At 39.8% G+C, this 25137-nt stretch overlaps 1 protein-coding gene across 1 annotated transcript in view; it reads left to right on the forward strand.

Moving 5' to 3' along the window:
* XRN2 (5'-3' exoribonuclease 2) overlaps nucleotides 1–17582 on the forward strand; it is a 302991-nt gene extending 285409 nt beyond the window's left edge. The window contains exons 29-30 of the mRNA XM_033938550.1: nucleotides 15673–15817; nucleotides 17008–17582. Coding sequence (XP_033794441.1) covers nucleotides 15673–15817; nucleotides 17008–17070 — 208 coding nt within the window. The 3' untranslated portion in view covers nucleotides 17071–17582. The remainder of the gene's footprint in view (nucleotides 1–15672; nucleotides 15818–17007) is intronic.
* The last annotated feature ends 7555 nt before the right edge of the window (nucleotides 17583–25137 follow it).

Genomic DNA, 25137 nt, shown 5'->3' on the forward strand with positions numbered 1-25137 from the left:
GAAGACAAACTTTTTGGTGATCATATTGAAAAAGATCACCAGACAAGGACGCTGTAGGACCTCTCCCTCAGCCTCAAAGTTGCATGATCCTAAACAGCCGACTACATTGTTTAAAAGGCGTTCCTCTATGCCATCAACATCTTCTATAACTCTTGCTCCAAGGTGCTCTAGAAACCAATGTTTTCAAACACTACCCTTGCCAAAATTCCATTCAAACAAGGAGAGTTCTCTATCAATTTCTGACATCAACACTATTGAGGGGTTCCATTCTCATATCGAACCAGGTAGGACATCATCTGCTAATCCTCACCCACCATACTCTTTCCATTAAAAAAAAGAAAAGCATAAATACATAAAATAATACATAAATAATTATACCCCTCTAGGAGCACAACCCAGTAACAGTGCCCTCCAAATCTCCTGAAGGACACACAATACCTATGGTTTCTGCATAGGCCAGCTCACCTTCTACATAAAGCACTGCTTTTTGGCCTGGACTCAGTGTACAAACTGTTGCGCAGTAGTTAGTTGCCCTGCCTGCACTGCTCCATTCTTACACAGTTCATCTGTTCCTCTACTTGAAATTCTGGTTGACAAAGGCATCATTACCTCCAGCATCCAGAGTGTAGCCACAGTTTTGCCATTCCACCCTACTCCTCTTCCAATTGGGGGGTCATCTGTCTCATTATTAACGTTGTTGGACACTAATCGCCAACAACAACTAGGTCTTCCAGGTTTTCAAGAAAAGCTGTGATTCATCTCAAAACTACCTTTGCATAGGCTTCCGAGAAGATTATTTTTCAATTCTCAGCAAACCCCCCTTCAACAAGAACTATCGGACCTTCTGCAACTGATTTCCAGTACTTCCGCAGCAGAGGGGCCAGGGGTTCTACTCTTGAGTATTTCCTCACACAAAGAAGACCAGAGGACTTCACTGTTCCTCGACCTCTGAGCCCTAATCAAGTTTTCATACAACAAAAGTTTCACATGCTATTCTAGGTGCTTTCTATTTCCAGTTAAGAGGAGAACAACTGGCTTATCTCTCTGGATCTCACGGAAGACTACACACACAGTACATACCTCTTCTTCCAGATAGGAACACAACATCTTCAGACTGGGTGCAACCCTTTGGCCTATCATCAGCACCCAGAGTATTCCTGCTTTTTCCACTTCTACTAGTCATCTGCTACATAATCAGTCAAAGTTGTGCAGACCCTTCTCCTCTTGTCAAGAGGGAATGCAAGTCTCTTCTTCGAAGCTAGTAGATCAATAGAATACTAAACAATCATTTTCATCCAATTTTTTTCAGCCTTACGAGTGATATCTTCCATCTCCATTCTATCAGATCTACTTTGCTTGGGGATTTCCACACTTCAGTCTCTTCCTTTCTGCCAGCAATTGCAGCCTTATGCAATTATGTTCCAGTCTGAACTCTCCTCATTGTTTGGATTCCATTGAATTTCTTCCAACCCAGAAAACCCAGCTCTTACCTGCGTTCCCTTGTGTCCCTGTATTATGGAACTTCTTATTCACATTTTAACATGAATAAATCATGATTCCCATGGCTGAACAGTAACTGAGGTAACCCTCATTAACTTCAATTCCATGTCAGGGAGCCCATTCCTCTTCAAATCTTTCAATTGTCTGGCCTCATAGTGAAAGATCCCTTCTGCCTACCAATCTACTGTATAGGTACTTGCTGGTATAGTCTCAAGGGCTGGACTCTAAGCAAATATTTTTGTCTTTGTATATCCCCCCAAATTTATCCTATATTGTCACTACATTACCTTTTTTTGTCTTATACAATTAAAAAAAAAAAACTTAAGCATTCTAGGAGACAACAGTCAACACCACTTAAATATGTGCTTATCTCAGCTCTCTCAGTTCCCTATAAATGCTTTTCAGCACCATATTCAAGTCTTAAATGCCATATAAGTTCCTTTCGGTACCACTCATCGGAATGCATGCCATTGCATTTTCACTTCAAAAGTGCCTTATGATCTAAAAGCTTCTTATCCAACCTCCTCCAGTTGTTTCAAATCCACAAATAATCTTCACATATTGAAATCTACGTTTTGAACCACATATGACTTCCTCTCTACAGCACATTAGTTAGCTAGTAGTCTTTGCCCATTGAATCCCTTCTGTGCACTGATTCAGTGAAATATGATCTCTAGATTCAAAAACATGATTCACTTTACTCATCATTTCTCTAGATAAGAGTTCTTCTCACTCAATTCAACTTCCTACTAGAGGTAGCCTCCAATATTCATATCAGCCACTCTAAACAGGTACCAAACTTCTTCTCCAGACTACATTGTTTTCCTGAAAGAACTGTACTTCACTTATTGGACTGTAAACCTGCTTTGGCTTGTTGACTACATTGGGCTACGCCCTTCCAAAATACATCTTATCTGTTACTGTCTTTTAATACCAACAAACTAAGACTTTCGGTAACCAAGAAATCAATCTCTCCAATGGACTGCATATCATGCTACCATGCTCAGGCTAGGCTGCCACTAGACCAGTGATTCCCAACCCTGTCCTGGAGGAACACCAGGCCAATCGGGTTTTCAGGCTAGCCCTAATGAATATGCATGAGAGAGATTTGCATATGATGGAAGTGATAGGCATGCAAATTTGCTTCATGCATATTCATTAGGGCTAGCCTGAAAACCCAATTGGCCTGGTGTTCCTCCAGGACAGGGTTGGGAACCACTGCACTAGACAACTGTGCACCAGCACTTGAATTAGCAGCGATGCCAGCCTTAATAGTTACTCCATTTTTCTTCTATTGTAGCCATTTCTAAAGCAAACTCTTAAGTCCCCATATCATGTTTGTGGAGCCTAATTCCAGATGGGACAGTCGGTCCAGCCAAACAGTTCTTAAGAAAATAATAATAATAACTTATCTATTTAATCACTAACTCCCTTCATCCCATTCATCATAGCTAGGGATGCCCATCTGTGAAAATATGCTATCTGCTTGTTCTGGGATAAAGCACAATTACTTACCTGTAACAGGTGTTATCCAGGGACAGCAGGCAGATATTCTCACAACCCTTCCACCTCCCCTAGTTGGCTTCTCAGCTTTTTTACTGAACTGATGATCCCACGAGCTGACGGGCAGGAAGGCACTTGCACATGTACGGTACGGACGTCTCAAGACTTTTGAAGAGTTAGTGATACTGCATTTTTAGACCATCTGTACCGGGCTGCATGGATTACATCGCCCATCTGTGAGAATATCTGCCTTCTGTCCCTGGATAACATCTGTTACAGGTAAGTAAGTAACTGCTTTCTCTGCAGCTTGCACTATTATTCTGTAAAGAAAAATAGGTGCTTACTTTATAGAAAAGGCTTAAAATAAGCACCACAATAAGTACCTATACCTGTTGTTACAGAATTACGCTCTAAAAGCATTACATTTACCATTTGTTCATATTCATGAGAGTTTATGCAGATTTTCTAGAGAGCTATAACTGCTTGATTTGTGCTCACCTGCAATATTTGCCAGTGAACATGACGAAAATCAGTGGTCTAATCTAACCATGTATAATGCAAGGAAGGAAGAGAAAGATAGGGCTCTTGGGACATGATTTCCTTTAATGGGATAAGTCATCTTGAAGCTGTTTTTTAATGGAGTGTTGCTGCTGCTGTTACTACTACTATTAAAACAATGCAGTAGCATTAAAAGGTTAATGGGATGAAGGAATTCCTCAAGCTGTGGCTTCAAGGAGGCCTGCCGGCTCAGCAGATCGGGGGGAAAGCACTCCTGCCATGATCAGCTGAGCCGGCTGTGGCAGGGGACCATCCCCCCCAAGTACCCTCAAAACTCTGCCGACCCTCCTAAAACACCCTCCCCGAAGTAGCCCAGCAAGAGGGATGCCCACTCCCTCCTACTGACACCCCCCCAACACAACACCAAATCTCCAGACCCCACCCCACATTCCTAAGCTCCCCCCAACACTCCTGCACTCCCATACTTATGTAGAAGAAAGACCGGCCAGAGGAATGCTTACTCCTTCCAGCTGCCAGACCTGCCTCTTCAAAATGGTGGGTCTTCCTCTTCCCGGTGCATCTTGGGATGCACCAGGAGGAGCCTGATTGGCTCAGATGCCTAAGGCTCCTCTCATAGCCTTATGCCTCCTTCTTGGTGCATCCAGCCTGCCGTCCAAACGGAGTAAGCATCCATCCGGATGACCTTTCTTCTAAAAAGGAATGAGGGGTGTTGTGGGCTTAGGGGTGCGAGGTGGGAGTCTGGAGGTTTGGGGTTTGTTGGCGGGTTTGAGGTTTATGGAGTGTCGGGGATTCAGGAGGGTAGCAGCAGAAGGGAGTGGGCATTCCTCCTGCTAGGCTACTTTAGGGGGGTGGCAGGAGGGAATAGGCATCCCTTCTGCTGGACTTCTTCGTGATGGTGGGGGTGTCAGTTGTTCTGGAGGGTCGGCAGCAGGATGGAGTGGGTATCCCTCCTGCCGATTTCAGGGGTACTTGTCAAGGTACCCCCTGCCACAGCCAGCTCAGCTAATCACAGCTTCAGCGAGTACTGCCAGCTCAACTGATCGGGGATTCCCTTTGCTGTGATCAGCCCAGCCAGCCACATCTACTTTTAACATTTCAGGCATCTGTCGCAGCCCTAGGGCAACACCTAGGGACACTTAAGTTCACCCAAGGCCACTTGTGGGCGAGCTTAAGTACCCCTACCAGTCTCCCTAAACCCTGCCTTGGAGTTTTGTTTATTTCTTTAAAAACATGATTGGCTGCCAGATGGAGATATGATGCCTACCACCGCCTACAATCAGGATGCCCATTTATAGAATCAGCCACTGAGTAATCCAAATCTGAGTTCAAATTATAGAGGTAAGTAAACCATATAAAAGGTATTGCAGGGGAGCAGTTAACATGTTCTTAGTAAAAGGGAAAAAAGGTCTCTGGAAGACAATTCCACTTCAGCTTGCTCCAGCTGTGGATATAAACGGTGAGATCTTATATTTATATGTAATTTTTGTATGCCTTATACCAGTGGTTTCCAAACTTTTTCTGTTCACGGCTCACGTAATGTTTCAAAATTTGTCCACGGCTCCCCAAGTCAAACAATAGTTCTGTAATCTAATACAGAGTTTCTCAACTTCTTCAAGCCAAATACCCCCTAGGTCTAACAAATATCAACCGAGTACCCCTGCCCAAACTCTACTAAGACAATCTCTCTCTGTTCCCTCTCCACCACCATATCAAATATTTCTCCCTCTCACTCCTTTCTAGCTCTTTGTTTACTTCTGGCAGAATTCTGTGCATTTCTCTATCACTTCAATCTGCTCCTGCATCCAACATCTCCATCCTTCTCCCCTTCCACCTCCTGTGTATCTCTCTCTCTCTCCCTCTCATCTACCCCCATATCCAACACTTCGCTCTCTCTCCCTTCCTTGTGTCCTTTGTCAAATCTCTATCCCCCTCCATGCACCCTCTCTCCCTCTCCTCCATTATTTGCAATTTCATCTTCTCCACTCACCATGCATGTCTCCATCTACTCCTCCATATTTCCTTCTTCTCATCCTCCCCTCTCCTTCTCTGCCACCACATTTTCTTCCTCTTCCCTCTTCCTGTGCTATTAGATATCCTTCCTCTCCTTACCTGTATTCCAAGGTTTGCTTCTTTGGGTCGTGGTATCAACAGTGACTCTCACATGCTGGCTGCCGCCAACCCAGAAGTGTCTCCCCTCTGGCGCGAAGAGACTTCCGAGTCAGCGGCAGGCAGCATGTGGGAATTGATGACAATACCACGATGAGATTTGATGCAAATTCAGGCCCCCCCACCTCCGATTCGATGCTGATTCACTCCCCTCCAGCCTCTAACCTAAACATTAGTGGGCTTCCCTCTGCTTCGTCATCAGTGACGCGGCACAGGGCTGGATTAACAGGTAATCCCAGTAGGCATATGCCTAGGGCCCGAACTTGCCAGGGGGGTCCGCTGAAGAAAAACTTGCCAGGGGGGGCCCGTTTTGAAAAAAAAACCCACAAACATCCTTAGTCGTCCCGTTTTTTTTCAAATGGCGATGGCCCCCCTCCCCCTGGGAAAGATTGGAATTGGGTCCCCCCTCCCCAGCATCGGTGGCAACCGTTCTGTTGCAAGTAGTGCGCTTCCACTCTGACACAGCTTCCTGTTTCCGCCTGGGCGGTTTGCGTCAGAGGGAAGCTTTGACCGAGCAACAGCACCGCTTGCAACAGAACAGATGGTTGCTGCCGATAGGGGTGAGGGGGGCCGCATTGCCGATCTTACGTCAATGCCGGGACCTGTCGCAGTTGAAGAAAAGAAAATCAGAACTGACCAGTGCGAAAGTAAAGGGGAGGGAGATGGGTCTGGAGTGGAGCCGGGAGAGAGAGGGTGGCACTGGCAGTTGGAAGTGGGGAGAACTTAAGGGAGAGAGAGAAGTGGGCAGGGCAGATGATGGAAGTGGGAAGAAATGAAGGGTGCGGATGTTGGAAGTGGGGAGAACCTGGAGAAGAGAGAGAGAAGGGGGCAGATGATGGAAGTGGGGATTGCAGAAGGGGCCAGATGATAGAAGTGGGGAGAACCCGAAGAAGAGAGAGAGAGAAGGGGGGCAGATGATGGAAGTGGGGAGAACTTGTGCCGTCAGTGTCAGACGCATATGGGAAAGCAGCAGCAGAGGTCCTCACTGATGTTGCTTTCCCACATGTTAGATAGGAGGCATATGCTGGATGGGGGGGAAGGGGGCAGGATAATGCGATGGAATTGCCTGGGGAGAAGAGAGAGAGAGAAGGGGGCAGATGATGGAATTGGCCCTTGAGGAATTAATCCTGCCCTGGTGCGGCAGAGGGAAGGCCCCAGCAGGCAGGGCAGGAACATCAACGCTGCTGCTGCTTTGCCCTGGAGGAAACAAATTCATTCAAATGAACTGGGCAGCACTACCGTGTACCCCCAACAAGCAGCTTAGTACCATGTGTTGAGAAACATTGTTGTAAAAGATGCCTAATATAAGAATAATCTGCGGCTCCCTTGTACATCAGTCACAGCTCACAGTTTGGGAACCGATGCCTTATACTGAAAATGTATTAACCAGATTTTACTGAAAATGACATGGAATCATAGATCTTATCTTTAAAAAGAGATCAATTTAAGCTGCATAGTTCAGATTACAAAATGTCAGAAATTATTAATTGATTTGTTCTAGTTTGTATCTGTATTCTCACTTACCATATTTAGATCTCCTTTAATTGATGGTTAGAATGATAAAAGTTCACTGCTTATCAAAGTTGTGATGTTCTAGTGGACTGATATTTTTATAGTATGGCAGATCCCATAATTTGTGTACTCTATGAATCCTGGCTTGATGATTTTACACCTGTTGTGGCACACAGTAAACTTGGGTATAACTTGAGCTAAATTTTGATATTACACTATATTGAAAATATTAGGATTTATTTAGAAATTCACAGAGATAGCCTGTTAAAGTGAATTCAGCAGTCTCATAGTTTGTTTGCAGGAGTGCAAGAAATGGCCTGCCTGCTTTAAAATATTAATCTGCCATGAATTTTCAGAACTTTTAAAATTGGCTGAAATAGGCAAGTTCCAAACCTGTTTTTCTCTAATGTGGTAATAGTCTTGACTTTGCTTGAGCTAAACTTGTAGTATTGATAGATTTCAATTTTTTATTCCTTGAAATTAAGAGGTGAAATGTGCATATTTAAGTGCTTAAAATTTAAGTGTGTGTGTATGTGTATATCTAATATAATAAAATGCTAGGCCGCGAATGCGCACTAAAAAGTCGTGTTCCCTGATCCGTCGCGGAAACACGAGTGCGCATGCGCACGTTTTACGTCACCACCTGCTCGCTTAGTAAGTCACAGCCTCCCTGCTCTACACAAGCCGGACCGCAGCCACACGCCGATCTCCGTTCCTCCTGCCGCCGCCAATCTCCGTTCCTCCTTTGCCACCCACCCTCTTATCTTCCCGCGGGCCCGAATGGCGATTCCAGCACCGTAAGCCGTACCGCAGCCAGACGACTATCTCCGTTCCTCCTGCCGCCGCCGATCTCCGTTCCTCCTTTGCCACCCACCCCCTTCTCTTCCTGCGGGCCCGAATGGCGATTCCAGCAGCGTGTGCATCAGTCTTCACACGCTGCTTCGGGCCCTTCTACTGCCCTGATTTGCTCTGCCGCGTCTCTGATGATGTCATCAGGGACGTGCCAGAGTAAATCAGGGCAGTAGAAGGACCCGAAGCAGCGTGTGGAGACTGATGCAAGCGCTGCTGGAATCACCACCTTTGTAGTCCGGACTGCGGGAAGGGAAAGGGGGGGTAGAGGAAACACTAATGCTGCTGCACAGGGAACTGGTGGGGGGGATGGAATGCTGCTTTGGACAGACAGACAGAGAGAGGAAGGGAAACACAAAGAAAATAAGAAAGACACAGGGGCAGGTGCACAGGGAACTGGTGTGGGGGAAGGGAAATGGAGGGGGATGGAATGCTGCTTTGGACAGACAGACAGAGGGAGGAAGGGAGACAGAAAGAAAAGAAGAAAGACATAGGGGCAGGGAGATACACAGAAAGACAGACAGGCAAAGGGGGCTAGGGACAGGCAGAAAGGACAGCGGGAGCCGCGTCAGGAGGGGTGCGGGATGCGGCAGTGGGAACTTTTCCAATGGGTGCAACTGGGCGGCTGTCGGGAACCTCTGATCAGGGGCAGAGCAAGGTAAGAGTATCATAGGGATAAGAAGGAGGAGGGGGATAAAAAAGGAAGGGATACCTACTGCTGGACAGGGGGAGAAGGAAAGACATGCTGATGGACAGGGGGGGTGAAGAAAAAGGAACAGAGGACTAATGTTGGACAGGGGGAGAAGGAAAGAGGTGCTGCTGGACAGGGGGGAGGTAAAACAAAGGGAGAAGGGCTGCTGCTGCATAAGGAGAGCAGTGAAGGGGTGGTGGTGGACATAGGGGAGGTAAAAGGAAGGGAAAATGGACAGGGGGAGCAGGCAAGGGGTGGTGATGGACAGCCAAGGAAAAAGAAAGGCAGAAAGAAAGAAAGCGGCTAAGGAGAGAGAGAGAAAGAAAAAAAGACAGACACACACACATATGTTCTAGCACCCGTTAATGTAACGGGCTTAAAGACTAGTATATATATATACTAGTCTTATATCCCGTTACATTAACGGGTGCTAGAATAGTGTGTGTCTGTCTTTATTTCCTTCTCTCTCTCTCTCCTTAGCCTCTTTCTGTATTTCTGTCTTTCTTTCTGAATTTCTTTTTCCTTGGCTGTCCAACCATTCTCCCTTCCTTTTACCTTCCCTGTGTCCACCACCACCCCTTCACTGCTCCCCTTATCCAGCAGCAGTCCTTCTCCCTTTTTTTAATCTCCCCCCTGTCCAGCAGCACCTCTTTCCTGTCCCCCTGTCCAGCAGTAGGCCTCCCTTCCTTTTTCTTCCCCCCCTAGCACCTCTTTCCTGCTAACCCGTCCAGCAGTAGGCCTCCCTTCCTTTTTCCCCCCATCTCTTCCCCTGTCCAGCAGCACCCCTTACCTCGCGTCTGCCCTCCGCTGACAGCTGCGACGGCCTGCAGGCGCCGACAGCCGCCGTGGCCTGCAGGCGCCAAGAGCCGCCGCGGCCAACAGCCTCTGCACTGCCTGAAGCTGACAAAACCCTAAGCCGCACATGCGCACTCCTACCTGCGGGGACTACAGTGCACGGAAAATGGGAGCACGCAGGTAAGAGTGTGCATGCGCGGCTTAGGGTTTTATTATATTATATATATATATATATATATATATATATATATATATATATATATATATATTTATATATACATATATATATATATATATATATATATATATATATATATATATATGTATATATAGTGACAGGGAAAGTCCTGTCATGCTGGAAGAAACCCTGCAGTGCTCTAAAACTATACCTAAACCTATCCCTAGAAGCAGGCAGGTTAGGGAAACTGCCCTGCAGAATTTATCCCCAGTGAAAGGTAACCCAAAAGGGACCCAATTATACTTGCCTAGTTCTAGTGTAGGAAATGCTAAAGGCAGAGAACTACAAGGACCAGCATGCATCAGGCAGGTGATAGCAAAACCCACAAAGGGATTAGCTCCTGCAATCAGCTCTGGGGCAGGATTAATAAGCAGGGAAACCATCCAGGCTTATTAGCAAAGCACCAGAGAACCACAGGTGTTTTGAGGGGCAATCAGCCCATGCTAGGGAAAAGGGTGAGTTCTCTTGGCCAAAGAAAGCAGAGGAAGAGGTTTACAGGATACCTGAAGCCTTGGAGAGAAGCAGACCTATGCTAGCCAGGATTCAGAGGACAGAAGCCAGCATTCCCCACAGAAAGCAAGTAGTAAACCTCAGGACTGAAACTTCTAATCATTCTTCTGAAGGTAATAATGAATTTGATACGGAAATGCCTACAAATGATGTTGAAATGGAACCTGAGGAGTCATGCTTGTCTGAGAGTATGATTACAGAGTAAAGTTTGGGGAAAGTAAAAATGCTGTTTCTGATAAGGTGGTGTTGCCTCACAAAACTAAGTATACCAGAGGAGTTAAGAATTACAGCCTCTGATTGAATAAAGAATAATAATAATAACAACAGTTTATATACCGCAATACCGTGAAGTTCTATGCGGTTTACAAAAGATTCAAAGGAATTACTGTTTCTGATGTAATTAAGAATAACAGAAGAGTTAAGAATCACTGCTTCTGAATTTTCATAATCACAGAACTGTGGGGAACCTGACCAAGTAGTGCAAGCAGGTTGCATGTTCCAGGACTTGAAATTGAAAAGTTATTTTTGTGTTTCTTGAACTTGATTAGTGAATAAAGCATGATGGGCTAAGAGGCTGTTCAGCCACCAGTAAGAGTTTTTGTTTGTATGTTTTGGAATTGCACTACAATATAAGACCAGAAAATAAAGTCATTTTAAAATTCACACTAAACACCTGTACTAGACCTTTTATTTTGATGCAGACACCCCTCTACCTCTCCATGCCTCATTCAACCGCTCAGCTGAGGCTTGGATGACCCAGGTCAGGGCTCGGTCTACTTCAGTCCAAGTCTTACCCGGCCACTATATATAGATATAGATATCTATCTATCTATATATATATATACACACACACATATATATAATGCAATGCTAACTGTTTCAAGAATGTTTATTTGCTATTCTCAGTGGGGATTCATATATGAGTAGCGCTATATGTATCTATATAGGTTGTGAAAGGGGGAAAGGTTCTCCCTTTTCTACTCTTATTTTTTTGATTTCCTGATGATGTCTGAACTAATAGAGTTGTCTTCCTTTAAGTTGTGGGCTAGATGGATATTCACCTTAATTGGTTTATTTGATTTTGACAGTGTAATAATTGCTTTGGAATCAATATCTTAATTATGTTTAAGTTGATGTAATATGATGAAATATTTCAATAAATATGATTAAACATAAATTGTAGCTTTGTAATGAAGGCTTTAATTTTATTTATTTTTTTTTTTTTTTGCAAATGACAGAATTTTACTTCTTGAGTTACATTCCCAAACAGAAGTAGAAACCTTGTTGTATTTGAATTATCAAGACGAGAATGTATTCTCTTTTTAATATTTTTAGCTTTCTCTCTTGCTGTTCTGTTATCCTGTACTTCCACTTTTTAGTTGTTGTTTTTTTCTTTATTTATCATTATTCGTTACAATTAAATAACAAATATTCATGAATATCAACAGAACTTCAGCATATACAAATACATTTAAAATAAGTATGAAGAAATAAATCATCATTGATCTAGTCTACATTATAAGTATGAAGAAATAGATCATCAGTGATCTAGTCTACATTATGTTTTGTTTTTTTTATCGCAAATGAAATTTTGTAGTTAGATCAATATGGGGCTCATTTTCAAAAAATAAAGATGTCCAAAAAACTGGCATAAACTAGTACTTGAACATTTTAATCACCAAAATGTCTAAGTTCTGAATTTTGAAACTAAGTTTTTAGTCATCTAAATGTTAAATGGGTATGTTAGAGGCATGTTTTAGGCAGGCTTTGGGTGGTTTTAGCACTTGGACATCTTGCAGGGATAATCAAACCTTTTTGAAGATTTCTAGGGTAGCATTAAATGTTTGGAGTTAGACCAGCTTTCAAAGTTCATAAGGGCCAAAAAGGTACCCAAACTGATCAGATGACCACTGGAGGGATGAAAGCATGCTCCCTCCACATTCCCCCAGAGGTCACTGACCCCTCCCACCGCCAAAAGGTGTGTGAGAAACAGTGCATACCCAGCATCTATGAGTAGAGCAGCAAGCAGATGTCTGTAGTAACCTGGTGGGTGGTATAGTGAACCATAGAGAGGGGGATCCTGACCCGTATCCCAGACTACCCATTGCATTTATGGTGGAAAGTATGAGCCCACCAAAACCAACTTGAAACCTACTGTACTGTCATATAGGTGACTACTGCAGCCATAAGGGCTATTGGTGTGGTAGGCAGATGGGTATAGTAGATTTTGGGGCAGTTTTGAAGGGCTTACCATACACTATAAAGGGGTTATGGTGATGTATACCTGGTACCCTTTATGTGAAGTTCACAACAGTGCCCCCTAAGGTGCCCCATTGCTTTGTTGGAATGTCTATGTGGCAGGCCATTAAAATGCTGACCTCTTTCACGTTCAAATAGGCTTGTTTTGGACATTTTGCATTTGAAAATGGGCAAAAAAGATAGACGTCCTAAGGGGCATGATGTCTAGACAGATAATTTTTTTAAAACAGTTGGATTTCTAATGTCAAAAATAGTTGTTTTCCTGCCCCAACTTTTGAACATATCGTGGAAGACTTCCAAAGTTGGACTTTGACATCCTATTGAAAATGACCCTCCACATGTACTGTATCACTAGTTTTCCTCTATTTAATCAGAACACAGTTGTGTAAGTAAATAGGAGTGAGCTCAAGTGGCATATCATAGGAAAAATAGCTTATGAAAAAAATGGAAACTTGCTGGGCTAAATGTATAGCCCTCGATGGAGACTTGTTTAACTTGCTTTTTTACCAAACCTTTCAAACAACTCATGCATTATGTTATCCAGTAACCAAACAGGTCTAATATACAGGAGTATAAGAATAAACTGGCTCCAAGTGGTTCAGTTCATTAGATTTTCGGGGTATAAACTTATAAAGCTTTTTCTACATGTAAATCCATTTTTATACACACAAGTTTTTTTTTATAAAACTGTGCGCCAGTATACAAATGTGAAAATATGCAACTAGTTTTTAACAGTTTGAGTTTATGAATTCTTGGGACCATAATTGGGCAGAGTAGAGGCATAGTTTGTGATATATATAGATGTTTTTTCTTGTTTTGTTTTTAACATAAAATGTGCATGTATACATGTAGGCCCTGATTCTATAAAGGGCGCCTAAATCATGCCTAAAGTTAGGTGTGTTTTAGGCATCCAGTCTAAGTAGTTAATGAGCCAATTAAGGGTCTTAACAAGCAATAATTGGTACTTAGGCGTCCAAAGAACGTAGATGCAACCACAATTTCATGGACACCCATGTTTAAAACTCGCGCCTAACTCAATAGGCATGGCCGTGGTTTGGGCAATGACTCAGTTTTGGCGTCCTTTGATTCATTTACATAACGCTGAGCGACCTAGGGTGTCCATATTATGCCTATATTGTAGGCGAATGAAAACCAGGTCCAATTTTGAGCTTAGTTTGGGCTTCAGATAGACCTGAGTTCTATGGACGGAACTTAGGCACTCTTTGGATGTCCTTAATGCGATCTGCTAAATAGCTCTCTGGGTTTTTATTTTTGCTTTAAACAGCTCAAAATACATTTAATAAGGCACCACATAAAGGGGCACATCAAAACAGATATATTACATGCAAAACCTATTTTTGTGGACAAACAGCAATGCTATTTGCTAATTAGAGGAAAAGATCCATTAACTGAAGCACAGCATATGAAAAACATAGCTTTAGCTTTCTTGCTAAAAAGCTACCCTTTTTTCTGACTGAACAGTGCTCAATCAGCTCATTCTTGAAAGCAAAGAAAGCACATGACACAAATATATAGATTGCATGCATAACTTAATTTGCAAAAGCTTAAGAACAGAAAAAAAAAACCCAGATATAGGCCTTAGCATGGCTTCTACTTCATTGCAAATGGAGGTTTGCAACTGCACAATGACTACATGAGATCATCAAGGTACACCTACAAGGTAGAATGCCACAATTAAAATATGTGCTGGGGAGCTAGTTGGGATTTGAACTTATGACCTCTGGAAGAGGAACACAGGGCTTTTACTTTTTGAGCTATATCAGGTGTCTCTGACTGCCCTGTGATGGTGGTTTTAATTGTATTTATATTATAATGGGTAACTCAAAGTACGTAATTGCCCAGGGTCCACCAAACGGTTAATCCTTCCCTGGGCATATAGATGTGTATGTTACCTTTTTAAAATAAGCGCTTTTTTGGACTTCTCAAATAGATGTCCTGTTCTAGAATTACCATCCCTATGTTTACGGTAGTAGAACACAGTGACTGCTTTGAAGACTATGGGCCCAGTATTCAAAATAATGTAAATGGCCAGGAAAGGCTCTTGGCCATTTAAATTGCCTGTCCAGGGCTATGCTGAATATCACACTTAACTGGCTCTAATTTGGCTGGATCCATTTACCCAGAAATTCAGTGCCAGTCAGCAAAATGCTGAGCACTGCCAGCTGATTATCAAGCCCTATATCTTTAGGATTTATTCTAGTATCACAACTGTTCCATTGCTTGACTTTAGAGTATATATCTGCATGTCATCACATTTTATGAATAATTCTGCTCAATGATACCCTGTATTACACCTGTTGCTGTATGTTTGTAATTGCAGAATGGATACTTTAGGGTAATTAAAACATTTCTTATTATTAATCTTGGATGTTATACTAGTTATAATTGATGTTGAATCTGTGTTCTCATATAAACTGTACACCAAATGTCAGTCAGTCCATGCCAATTAGCACTTATGTTGCTAGGTCACCATGGTCAATTGAAAACTGCATCAATAGAACTTGAAAAGGTTTTTTTCCGATCAGACCTTCTGACATATTGAGCAGAATAATGGATGGGAAAAAAACAGCCAAGGCCTCTATCCTAGATTCAGAATACTCAGCAGTAAGAATTCATTTGCAACCTGCAATTAACTAGAAAGAATAGGCTCATAGAAAGAATCTGGACTTTTGGAAAATAAAGCTGCATTCTCTTGTATTGCACATGTTTACTCTTTTGATGATGATTTAGATTTAGCTAAGTTAGTGGTTGTGGATTTTTTTTTCTGTTCTAAAATCTGCATTATAGGTCATTGCAGGCACTCAGAGACCTCTTGCATGTAAAGTGCAAGCCCTGTATATACCTGGTTAAGTAAAACAATACAGTCAGTCACCAGTACATGTGTTGGCATCAGCTTTAGAAGACCAGTACCTGTATTGATTTTGTGGTAAATACTGAGATTCTGAAGAAGAATCAGAATTATACCAATTGGAAATTTTTATTTTAAAACATAATTTCTTTTGTTTCTTTTGCCAAGCATAAATAATTGTACCAGGCAGTTAATGTGAATTGTCAAGCTACACAACACATGAGGATAACGTATTATTTCACAATTTCATTCTTCACATAGAAATTATGGAAATGAACCTCTCTTATCTTGGAACCGTGCACTGCACTCGCAAAATTCAGCATTCCAGCAAAATCAACACATGGGATCAGGTGGGCCAAGTAATTATTACCAGAGACGTGAAGATCGTGGAGAAAGAGCAAGACAGGTAAAGAGATTCAGCATTGCAATCTAGTAATTTATGTGGTCAACTGAAAATAAAATTCTTACCTAAAGCTTTTTTTATTGTTGTTTATACATTGTGTTTTTATCATAGCATTGAATTAATCATTGCATCAATAGCCTGCTAAATTGGTGTTGGAACTTTGGATAAATTACTTTAAAAATCTGTGATTGATCCCTTAGTTGATGATGCAAGCTTACTTTTTAGGATAATTCACATGGAAAGGAATTTTTATTCTAAAAAGGTTTACTTAGGCTTTCCATTTTTAATGTTATGTTTAATGTCTTTATAATGTTTTACCTGCACTTTACCAGTTTTGGTTTTTATTGTGTGTTGAAGTGCTTTCATACAAAGTGGTTGTATTACTTATGTCAGTTTCTGTATCCCTCCTTAGTTTTCAGATATTATCTTGCAAGATATTTGAAAAGTCTGGAGGGATGTCTACATATTTGCATTTTCATTTTAATAGCAATGCTTTTAAATGAATTTGTAATATGTATTTTCTTGAAAAGAATTTCTGAAAACTGAAATGACACAGAAAAAAAGATACATATATGAAATGTATGTATATGTATACACATACACATGACTCTTTGTATTCTTATAAATATATAAACATATCAAACTGAAATTAGATCCTTTTGAAGTCCCCCTCATTTTTATGCAACCTAATTTGTGCAGAATTAGAGAAGCTGTTTCCCTAGTGCTGAAATGAATGATTTTAGTTTCTGTTTTGATAGCAGCCCAAATACCTTAACGAAAAAAAAAGCAGTTCAATATACAAGGGGGTGCTGAAAAGTTCTCAGCCCAACCAAAAAGAAAGTGACCTGGATATGGTTCAATAAATGATCTGAAACAATGTCAAAACCTAGAATTTCTTTTCTGCAAATTGGCACGTAACAAAATAAGCTAACACTTTCAGCTACAGTGGCAAAATAAGCTCAGAATTTAGGAAGTTGGTTGGTTGGTTGGGCTGAAAACTTTTCAGCACCCCCTCCTATTGTTTTCTGTATGGAAAGCATCAGGACATCCACAAACACCATTGAAACACATAAGTATCTTTTTGTGTAACTGATGCATTGTTCAAATTGTGTATGGGGCTGGAGCCATGCTATTTAATTTGTTTGCTGTGTTGTTAATCCAGTAAATAAGCTTTTTCCTTTCTGTGTTTCTAGGGATATAATTCTGGCAGGAATTACCCTTTGCCACCTTCTTCTGGAAGATACAACTGGAATTAAGCTTCGGTGAAGCTCTTTCTGGACTCTGTCATAAAGTCCACGCTTTTAAGATACATATGAAAATAAAACATCATCTTAAAACACTGGGCAGTAATTTTTAAAATCTTGATTTACAAGTGTATGTTATTGATAAGATCTGATTGCATATGTCTTCAAAATATTGTGTACATCACAAATGTACCTTAGAATACATTTGTGTAGTTTTAATTTGCTAGAAGAGGCATGGGTTTGTTCTCCTTAATTAGCCAGATTTAAATACTAAATGGACATTACTGTGAATGACACAGCTTGTATTTTTTTTTTCTTCATGTACTAAGAACAAATGTCAGCAGTCAGTAATGCATTGAAATTTGGATTGGCTAAATCTTGGTGTAGAGCTCAGTGATGGCAACACAATGTTTATGGCAGGTTATGCAAATCATTTTCAGAAGTTCTTTAAATGTATCCCTCACATGTAATTTTTTATTTTGCTAAATGTGTTTTATAAAGGTGTTATTACTTTTAAAAATGTCTGTCGTGTTTTCGTTTTTTTTTTACTTTTTCCATCATTGGGTACAGGAGCAAATATTTTTCAAGATGTCAGCTCCTGAAATGTTATGAAATCCTTTTAGGTTAAAATATTTTGAAGATCTAGCCACTTAAAATTTTCTAATATGTAGTATTTAGTACAACAGAAGAAGATTTGCAAACAAATGCAATTTTATAATGGCTACATACATTCTAAATATATTTATTTTCCAAACATGAAACAGATCTTCAGTTTTGGAGTACATACTACATAATCATGTTTTTTGCCTTTTCTCATCTTTTTGATGCAGTTTTCTTCCTGCTTATACCACTGATGTGCTAAAATGTTCTAATCTTAGTAGTCCAATCAATAGAAATAGAAACTTCTTCCTTATTTCAAGTAGCAACCTGTTTAGTCAATTATTAGGCCCTCAGCGTCACCACTCAGAACTCAAACATATCACCGTTCTGAGCTTTACGTGACAAATCGTCACTGGGTCTAGTTTTTCTAATTTTTAACTTTTACAAGAGCTTTAAATATTTATGATTTTCTTATAATTTTCAATATAATTCAACTTATTTTACTTAGCTTTTAATGTAGTTTTCTCTAGTAGAGATGTTTTTTAATCAGGCAGGGTGACATAGGCTATGTCACCCTGCCTGATTAAAAAACATCTCTACTAGAGAAAACTACATTAAAAACTAAGTAAAATAAGTTGAATTATATTGAAAATTATAAGAAAGTCATAAATATTTAAATATTTAAAGCTCTTGTAAAAGTTAAAAATTAGAAAAACTAGACCCAGTGACGATTTGTCACGTAAAGCTCAGAACGGTGATATGTTTGAGTTCTGAGTGGTGACGCTGAGGGCCTAATAATTGACTAAACAGGTTGCTACTTGAAATAAGGAAGAAGTTCCTATTTCTATTGATTGGATAATTAAGAAATAGCCACCTGAAGTGTTATATGCTACTAATCTTAGTAGTAGCATACTGAAAACTGAATTTTGATTAGATAAAATGGGGAGTGGATTGTTTTACATGTGTTCTTGGAAGTTTCATGTCACCTACTGTAACATTACGTATGCTTTTGTAAGTTTAAGTAAATGTACAACGTACATTTTGTTTTACTAGCTTGATAAGTGTAACCATTTTTTAAAGTAAGCCCAACAACCTTCTCTGTGCAATAATCTAGGTAGCTTTATGCTTGCATGTTTGTTTTTTTTGGAAGGGGTGTGTGTGTGTGCTTGTGTGACAGACAGAAGGTTTGTGGGGCCCTCTAGTCCTCTTCCCTGTGCCCAAATCTCCACCTCCATCCTCACTGACTTTGAAAGTGGACTTACTACTCAAATCATTGTCTCTAGTAGTGTCACTTCTTGGTGACCAGGGGTCATCTTAACTATACTCCACAGTATTTATAGGAATAGAATTGAGAAAAAATTTAAAAGTTAATGTGAAGAAAAGCAAAATGCTGTCCAGTGAAATGTAATACTTAGCAAGGTATAGCTCAACTATACCATCAGAAAAAGACATTTGGATAGATGCAGGGGGGAGGGGTCCTGAAAGCAGGCATCTCTTAACATGAGGAAGAACCTTATTTTCAACCGTTGATTTGTCTATCCTTATATTAGTTTTGGCGTGGTTAATGCAGCCCTTCAAACACACGCCCTCGTCCAAAAATTAAGCTCTTTTTGCAAGAATGTACATCTGCTGTTATATAGAGGGGCCTCCCAGTACTTACCCCTCAGCACTACCGCCTTTATCTACTTGTTCGCGCGGTTTCCAATCTGGTTTGGGGCAATGAATTCTTGTAAACAATCGCGTTGCTGCCAAATAGAGATTCGTTGGGACTGATCCGAGGTGATGAACCAATTAGAAAATCACTCGAGAGCTGGACACATTTGCCTCACACGACTTGGAAGGGCTCATATTTTTTTCACCGTGACTACAAGGCTTTCTTTGCCCCATTTTGTGGCAGCAACAGGGCACAAAGCACTACCCTGTCAAAAAGCAAAGCAAGTCTCTTGAGACTAGAACAGTTAGTTTCTGTCAGGATTTGGCATCATCCTTTTAAAAAAAAAATAAAAAACCCCAAAAAACCAAACGGTAACTAATGGGCTCGTTCACTTTACTGAAGTATATAGAGTGCATTTTGTTTCACTTTCAGAATCTCAGCCTTCTAATCTTTTCCGACCTCGTGTTAGTCATGTTTCCCTTCTAAACCTAGAAGCTTCCTGATAATGCCTCCGAGGCGAAAGCGAGCTGAAGTGGACCCAGATTGAGATGTTTTTCCCGCTCAGTTCTAGTCTTGATATTGCCGCCTTTTGTTGTTTCTTTTAAGCTTGACCGGAAACACAGTGGGAGGGTTGATTGGGATTAGTGACCAAAGGGGATTAATCTCGAAGGGGTATGCAATAAGGACACCGAGACTTGTATTAAAAGCAGCTCTGTCCTACCTAGCCATTTTCTACCTGCAGCTCCAGCAATTTGTTGGTAGTTTGGCATCTTATACTACGAAGTTGAATAGCACGTCATAAAGATGAGGGAGTGTAATTTCAGAGTCCATAGTAGAAGTGAGTTGGAAAGCGTAAGTATCCAGGCAAAGGATTTTTGTGAAAAAGAAAATGGCTACAGAAAATTCAGCGTTCTCGCATGCAAATATATACAGTTATTTAGAAAACTAGGTATATGCTCTCTATACAGCTGGGAGATTGTAAAGTCATAAAAGTCCAGGAAAGAAACTATTACTACTACTTAACATTTCTATAGCGCCAAAAAGGAAACATGTTGACAAGTTTGGAAAATTTCACCGTTGTACAGAATTTAAATAAAACACAACATATTGGTTGCAAACTGTTAGGATGCTACAACTAAAGAATTGTGGTTTTATTTTGGCTGAGATTAATGGAATATGCCTTTATAAGTATATCGGGATCCTTAGCAGGGATTCAAATTCATAGGCAAGTTCAGAGGGGGGATATAGTTATATTTTGATGATTTTTCAATTTTTAAGTTCATATAAATGTTACCACTGTTAATGTCTTACAGGCAAACTGTGTGCCTTTCTGCCTTTCTTATGGGGAAATCTTAAACCAGTATATTTTTCTTTAAGACTTAGGACTCCTTTTACGAAGCCGCGTTAGCGGTTTAACGCGCGTAATAGCGCACGCTAAATTGCCGGCCGCGCTAGACGGTAACGCCAGCATTGAGCTGGCGTTAGTTCTAGCCACGTAGCGCGGGTTTAGCGTACGCTAAAACCGCTAACGCGGCTTCGTAAAAGTTTCCACTCTTTCTAGCAATAAAATCTGTATTACTTTTATTATAGTCCCACCTTTTGTTCTCTTCTAGAAGAGCTGTTACTACCATATTCTTAATTTACATATATTGCATTGGTGCTTCAATGAGGTTCAGCTTGTGATGAAGGGTATGTGACCTGCTTAAATGAATTAATGACCTCCAAGAATTGGGGGGGGGGGGAAACCTTAGGACAAAAAGGGGGCAGGTTAATGATTATTTTGTTTTACATTTACAGTACATCTGTATTTTTTTCCTGCTACTAGTAATTGAAATTTATGGCCCTTGATTTTCCATTGAAAATGTATACTTACAGCAAAATAGCATCAAGAAGCCCTGAGAGAAAAAAAAGCACTGATTTAAAATCAACACTGTTTATCTTAGTTATATTTTAAGGCGAAAATATCAGAATTGTTGCCCAGTAGAAGACTTTTCACCGAGTAAATGGAGCATTGAGAAGTCCAAGTTACCACTGGATAATGCAAATGGCAGGGAATATATATATATATATATATATATATATATATATATATATATATACATATACACAGAGTAGATGCTTTTAGGACTATATCATAAATGAAAAGACAATCTGTCGCCTTACACCCATTTAAAGTTTGGTTATCATCTTTTAAATGTAGGGACTTGGACAAAAGCAGTCATATGAAGGAAAAGAATGGCTTCTGTATAATATATATACCCTCTGAAAATATTTAAGAATTATTAAAATATGCTCCAACTTCTAATAGTTCCAAGTGGTTGACAAAATTATAAACAAGAAAGGAATTCCATAAAATAAAGAAAAGACCACTCATACAAAGTACCTGTTAGAACATGAGCTTGCAGTTGTTTATGGTGAAGTTCACTGTCTGTCAATATATCACAAGTTAATAAATATATAATTGGCAGGTACCTCTTTTCCAAAAGCTGGGGAAGAAATAACTTTTAAGTAGAAAGATATTGATCTTGGTTGGAAGAGGTCCTTATTAACCCCTTAACTAATTTTGTGAATTTCATAATTCATCCGGTAAATAAAAATATATTTGGAGTAGCATCATGTAATTATATTTACAAAGAACAAAATGGACATAATTTCCCTATTAACTCGTGCATCAAAAGGTGTGCATATACCCTCAGCTGCATTCATGATTACCTTTTACAAATTAAACCTGCAGACGCTCGATAGTTGTTATCTTTAAGGCCTGAATGTTTCTGTTCCCAGATTGGTGTATTGAGGGAATGAAAAGATATGGATAACTGTTTTTAAATATCTGAAGAACAAATCAATGAATACCGATTTATTTGAAATTCTATTGTGTTCTTGAAGTTTTCAAGCCTCGCTCTATTCTAGCCAGTGGAGCAAAGCAGACGCTGAACAGCCAGGTATTGCAAGACATTCCTGCTATAAAGTTTTAAAGCCCCAATCTCTGAAAATGAAATAAAGGATCACTTTGATTTTTGTCCAAATTACTAAAGAATACCTGTAATTTCAGGGTGGTTTTGTTTTTTTTTAATACTGACTTTACTATTAGAGTCCTCATCATAGCTAAAGGTTTCAGGAGTATAACACTTTGGGGGCTCTGGGGAACATTTGAACATTTCAGTCTTTGTGGGGGATGGGGGGTGGCTATTAAATAGGAGCCTTGAATTGCTGCTGAACTTTTGAGGTGGCTTTGTTCCATAAGGCCCATAGTCTTTGCCACGTCTTCCTTCTGAAGACACTTATGGTCCTCTTCAGTTAATGAGTTTCACCTAGTCTGTAGGTTTGTGCGCTTATTAAAGATCTGGCCTGCACTAATTACATACAAACAAGCAGAACTAGCCAGTAGTTAAACCCTTGTGTTGTAAACATTTTAAAATTATATATTTCCTGTGATGTTTCAGTGTTAGATGTAGTTATGCATTAAACATTGTCTTCATATAGTTGGTTAAATTAGGAAAGCCATTAAAAAATAAACCTACTTGCTTAATGCTTTTATTGTATACAGAGCAGACCTGAGAATATAAGCTTCACATTTCTAAGATGATTAAAGGTTGATGTCATGTGCAGATTACAAACGGAAACAATAGTCAAAACGGGGCTGTTTTCTTTTTGCATTAAACTTGGACATGTTTCTACTACTTGTATTTTAAGAAGACCTTTCAGTCATAAGTTAATTTTTATCCAGAAGTGAAACTTCATTTATGCTTTGTCTTTTATGGCTAGTACCAATTGTTACTAACTGGAAAAAAAAATAATTATGGTAAAATTTTATTTTCCAGAAGTATCTTTACTTAATAACACTGCTACACTAGCTTCCTAGCCACATGTCCAGGACTGAAAATAAACTGTATCGTACTGAAAAGAATTGGTGTGGAGATATAATTTCCCATATACTGGTCCAGATTTGAAGCTGTTAGCAACTTCCCAAAATATTTCCACTCACAATTTTTGTACTAAAACACATTTTTATTTTTAAATAACGTTGTATCTAATTTTGCTTTATTTTGACACATTTATTGATCACTGGGATTTTTAATGGTATTAATTATGTTTGCAATACTATCCTTTGCAAGAATTATTGGGGGGAGGGTGATAAATAATATGTATATCCGTTTTCTAAGTTGGGGAATACATTGTATTCAAATTTAAATTTTAAAAATCTGAAATGTGAAAAGATTCATAGCCATTCTCTTAGCATGCATTCGACTTTCCCAATGCATAAAAAATCAGCTTAATATTCGTTTCTCTTATTAGATAATACATCATTTTCATTTTTTTCTGCCTGCATCTATTTAAAACAACCAGTGGTTCATTTAAAGCAATTTAAAATTTGAGATAGAACAGTCATACATAATTAATGTGTAAAACAAAATATTTACATTAACAGAAATCACTTCTGATTTATATAGAAAGTAACACTTCTGAAGCAGTTTTCAGAGCTCGTTTTGGAAAAAAAATGGCACACAATCAAGGTTAAAATCTAAAAGGGAAAACCTGTTGAACCAATGAATATTTATTTTGCACTCCTTTAAAAGATCTGGTTTATTTGTTTAACACATTTGATGGAAAGGTAAATTATTGCAAATTATTTTGATTTCTACTGCGCACCCAAATTAGGTTGCATTTTAGGACAGGAGAAAAATCCTGGAGTGCAGCTTGACTGCAGTCTGTAAAGTTTTGCCCGATGTAAAGAGCTGGGGATTTAAATCTGGTGTGTCAATGGGGAAGGATGCCATTTCTTAAATTACCTGGAATCTTGCAAGACTAAAAGGACAGCACATTTAAGTTTGCTTTCTGCCTCGATTTCTAAAAAGGCTTTCTCCCACGGCGGGCAAAACATTTTGAAAATAACGTAGTCCAAGTGTCCTGACCTAGATAAACAAAAAATTTTGACTATTGGTGGATTTACTTAAACAGCATCTTTTGCTTGTTGCATGTTCTCACCATTGTTGTTTTTCTTCTGTAATGAGTATGAAGTACTTTCCAGATAGCATTAAGAAGAACTCTTAAATCTGAACATTAGATTACAAAATGCTGAAAAAATATCCATCCGTAGGCTGCTGCTTGATTCTATTGTCACTTTCTTTTATTGCCCCAGTGAAAATACCTCATGGATAATGTTGCGCCATGCCTCATCGACCTTGAATTACAATTCAATTTTCTTTCAATCAAACAAAAAATGAAAATGCACTTAAGGAAGGGGCCCTTTATAAAATTAATTCTTCTGAGATAAGATGCTCTTCAAAAGATTTATTATTCATGTTCAATTGGTTTTAAAAGTATCTATATACAGAGCAGTCAAGCTAATTTTTAAAGTAGCCTACGGATTCTGATGATTTGTTAGTTCAGTAGTATATCGCTGATCTCTCAATCCATTGATTTTTCCTCCATTCATTTTAATTTCTGTCTTCGTACCCTATCTACACACAAGAAATTAATTCAGAGGGAGCCTGTTATATCACAATAATTTAGGGTTTTTGTTTTTTTTACCTGAACTGTTGCTTCATAGTTTCCTGAGCAACCGGTTTTAAAATGGACAGGTCTCCTAGGCCTTTATAACAGCTCAAATTATATTTTTTTCTGAGGAACTTGACACATCTTTGAGGGTCTTCCACCGTTTACCGGTTTACTGCAATCACCACGAAAATAGGAAAGCTCACAAGTAAGTCCCTTGCTAAACATTCCAATCGAGAGGGAGAGTACAGTTTAAGGACCAACCAACCGATAAGTGCATTGGGCTTTTGCTTTGTATTTGAATCCAAAGCAAGGCAAAGCCATACATT

This window comes from Geotrypetes seraphini, chromosome 3, assembly GCF_902459505.1.
Source record: "Geotrypetes seraphini chromosome 3, aGeoSer1.1, whole genome shotgun sequence".
NCBI lineage: Eukaryota > Metazoa > Chordata > Amphibia > Gymnophiona > Dermophiidae > Geotrypetes > Geotrypetes seraphini.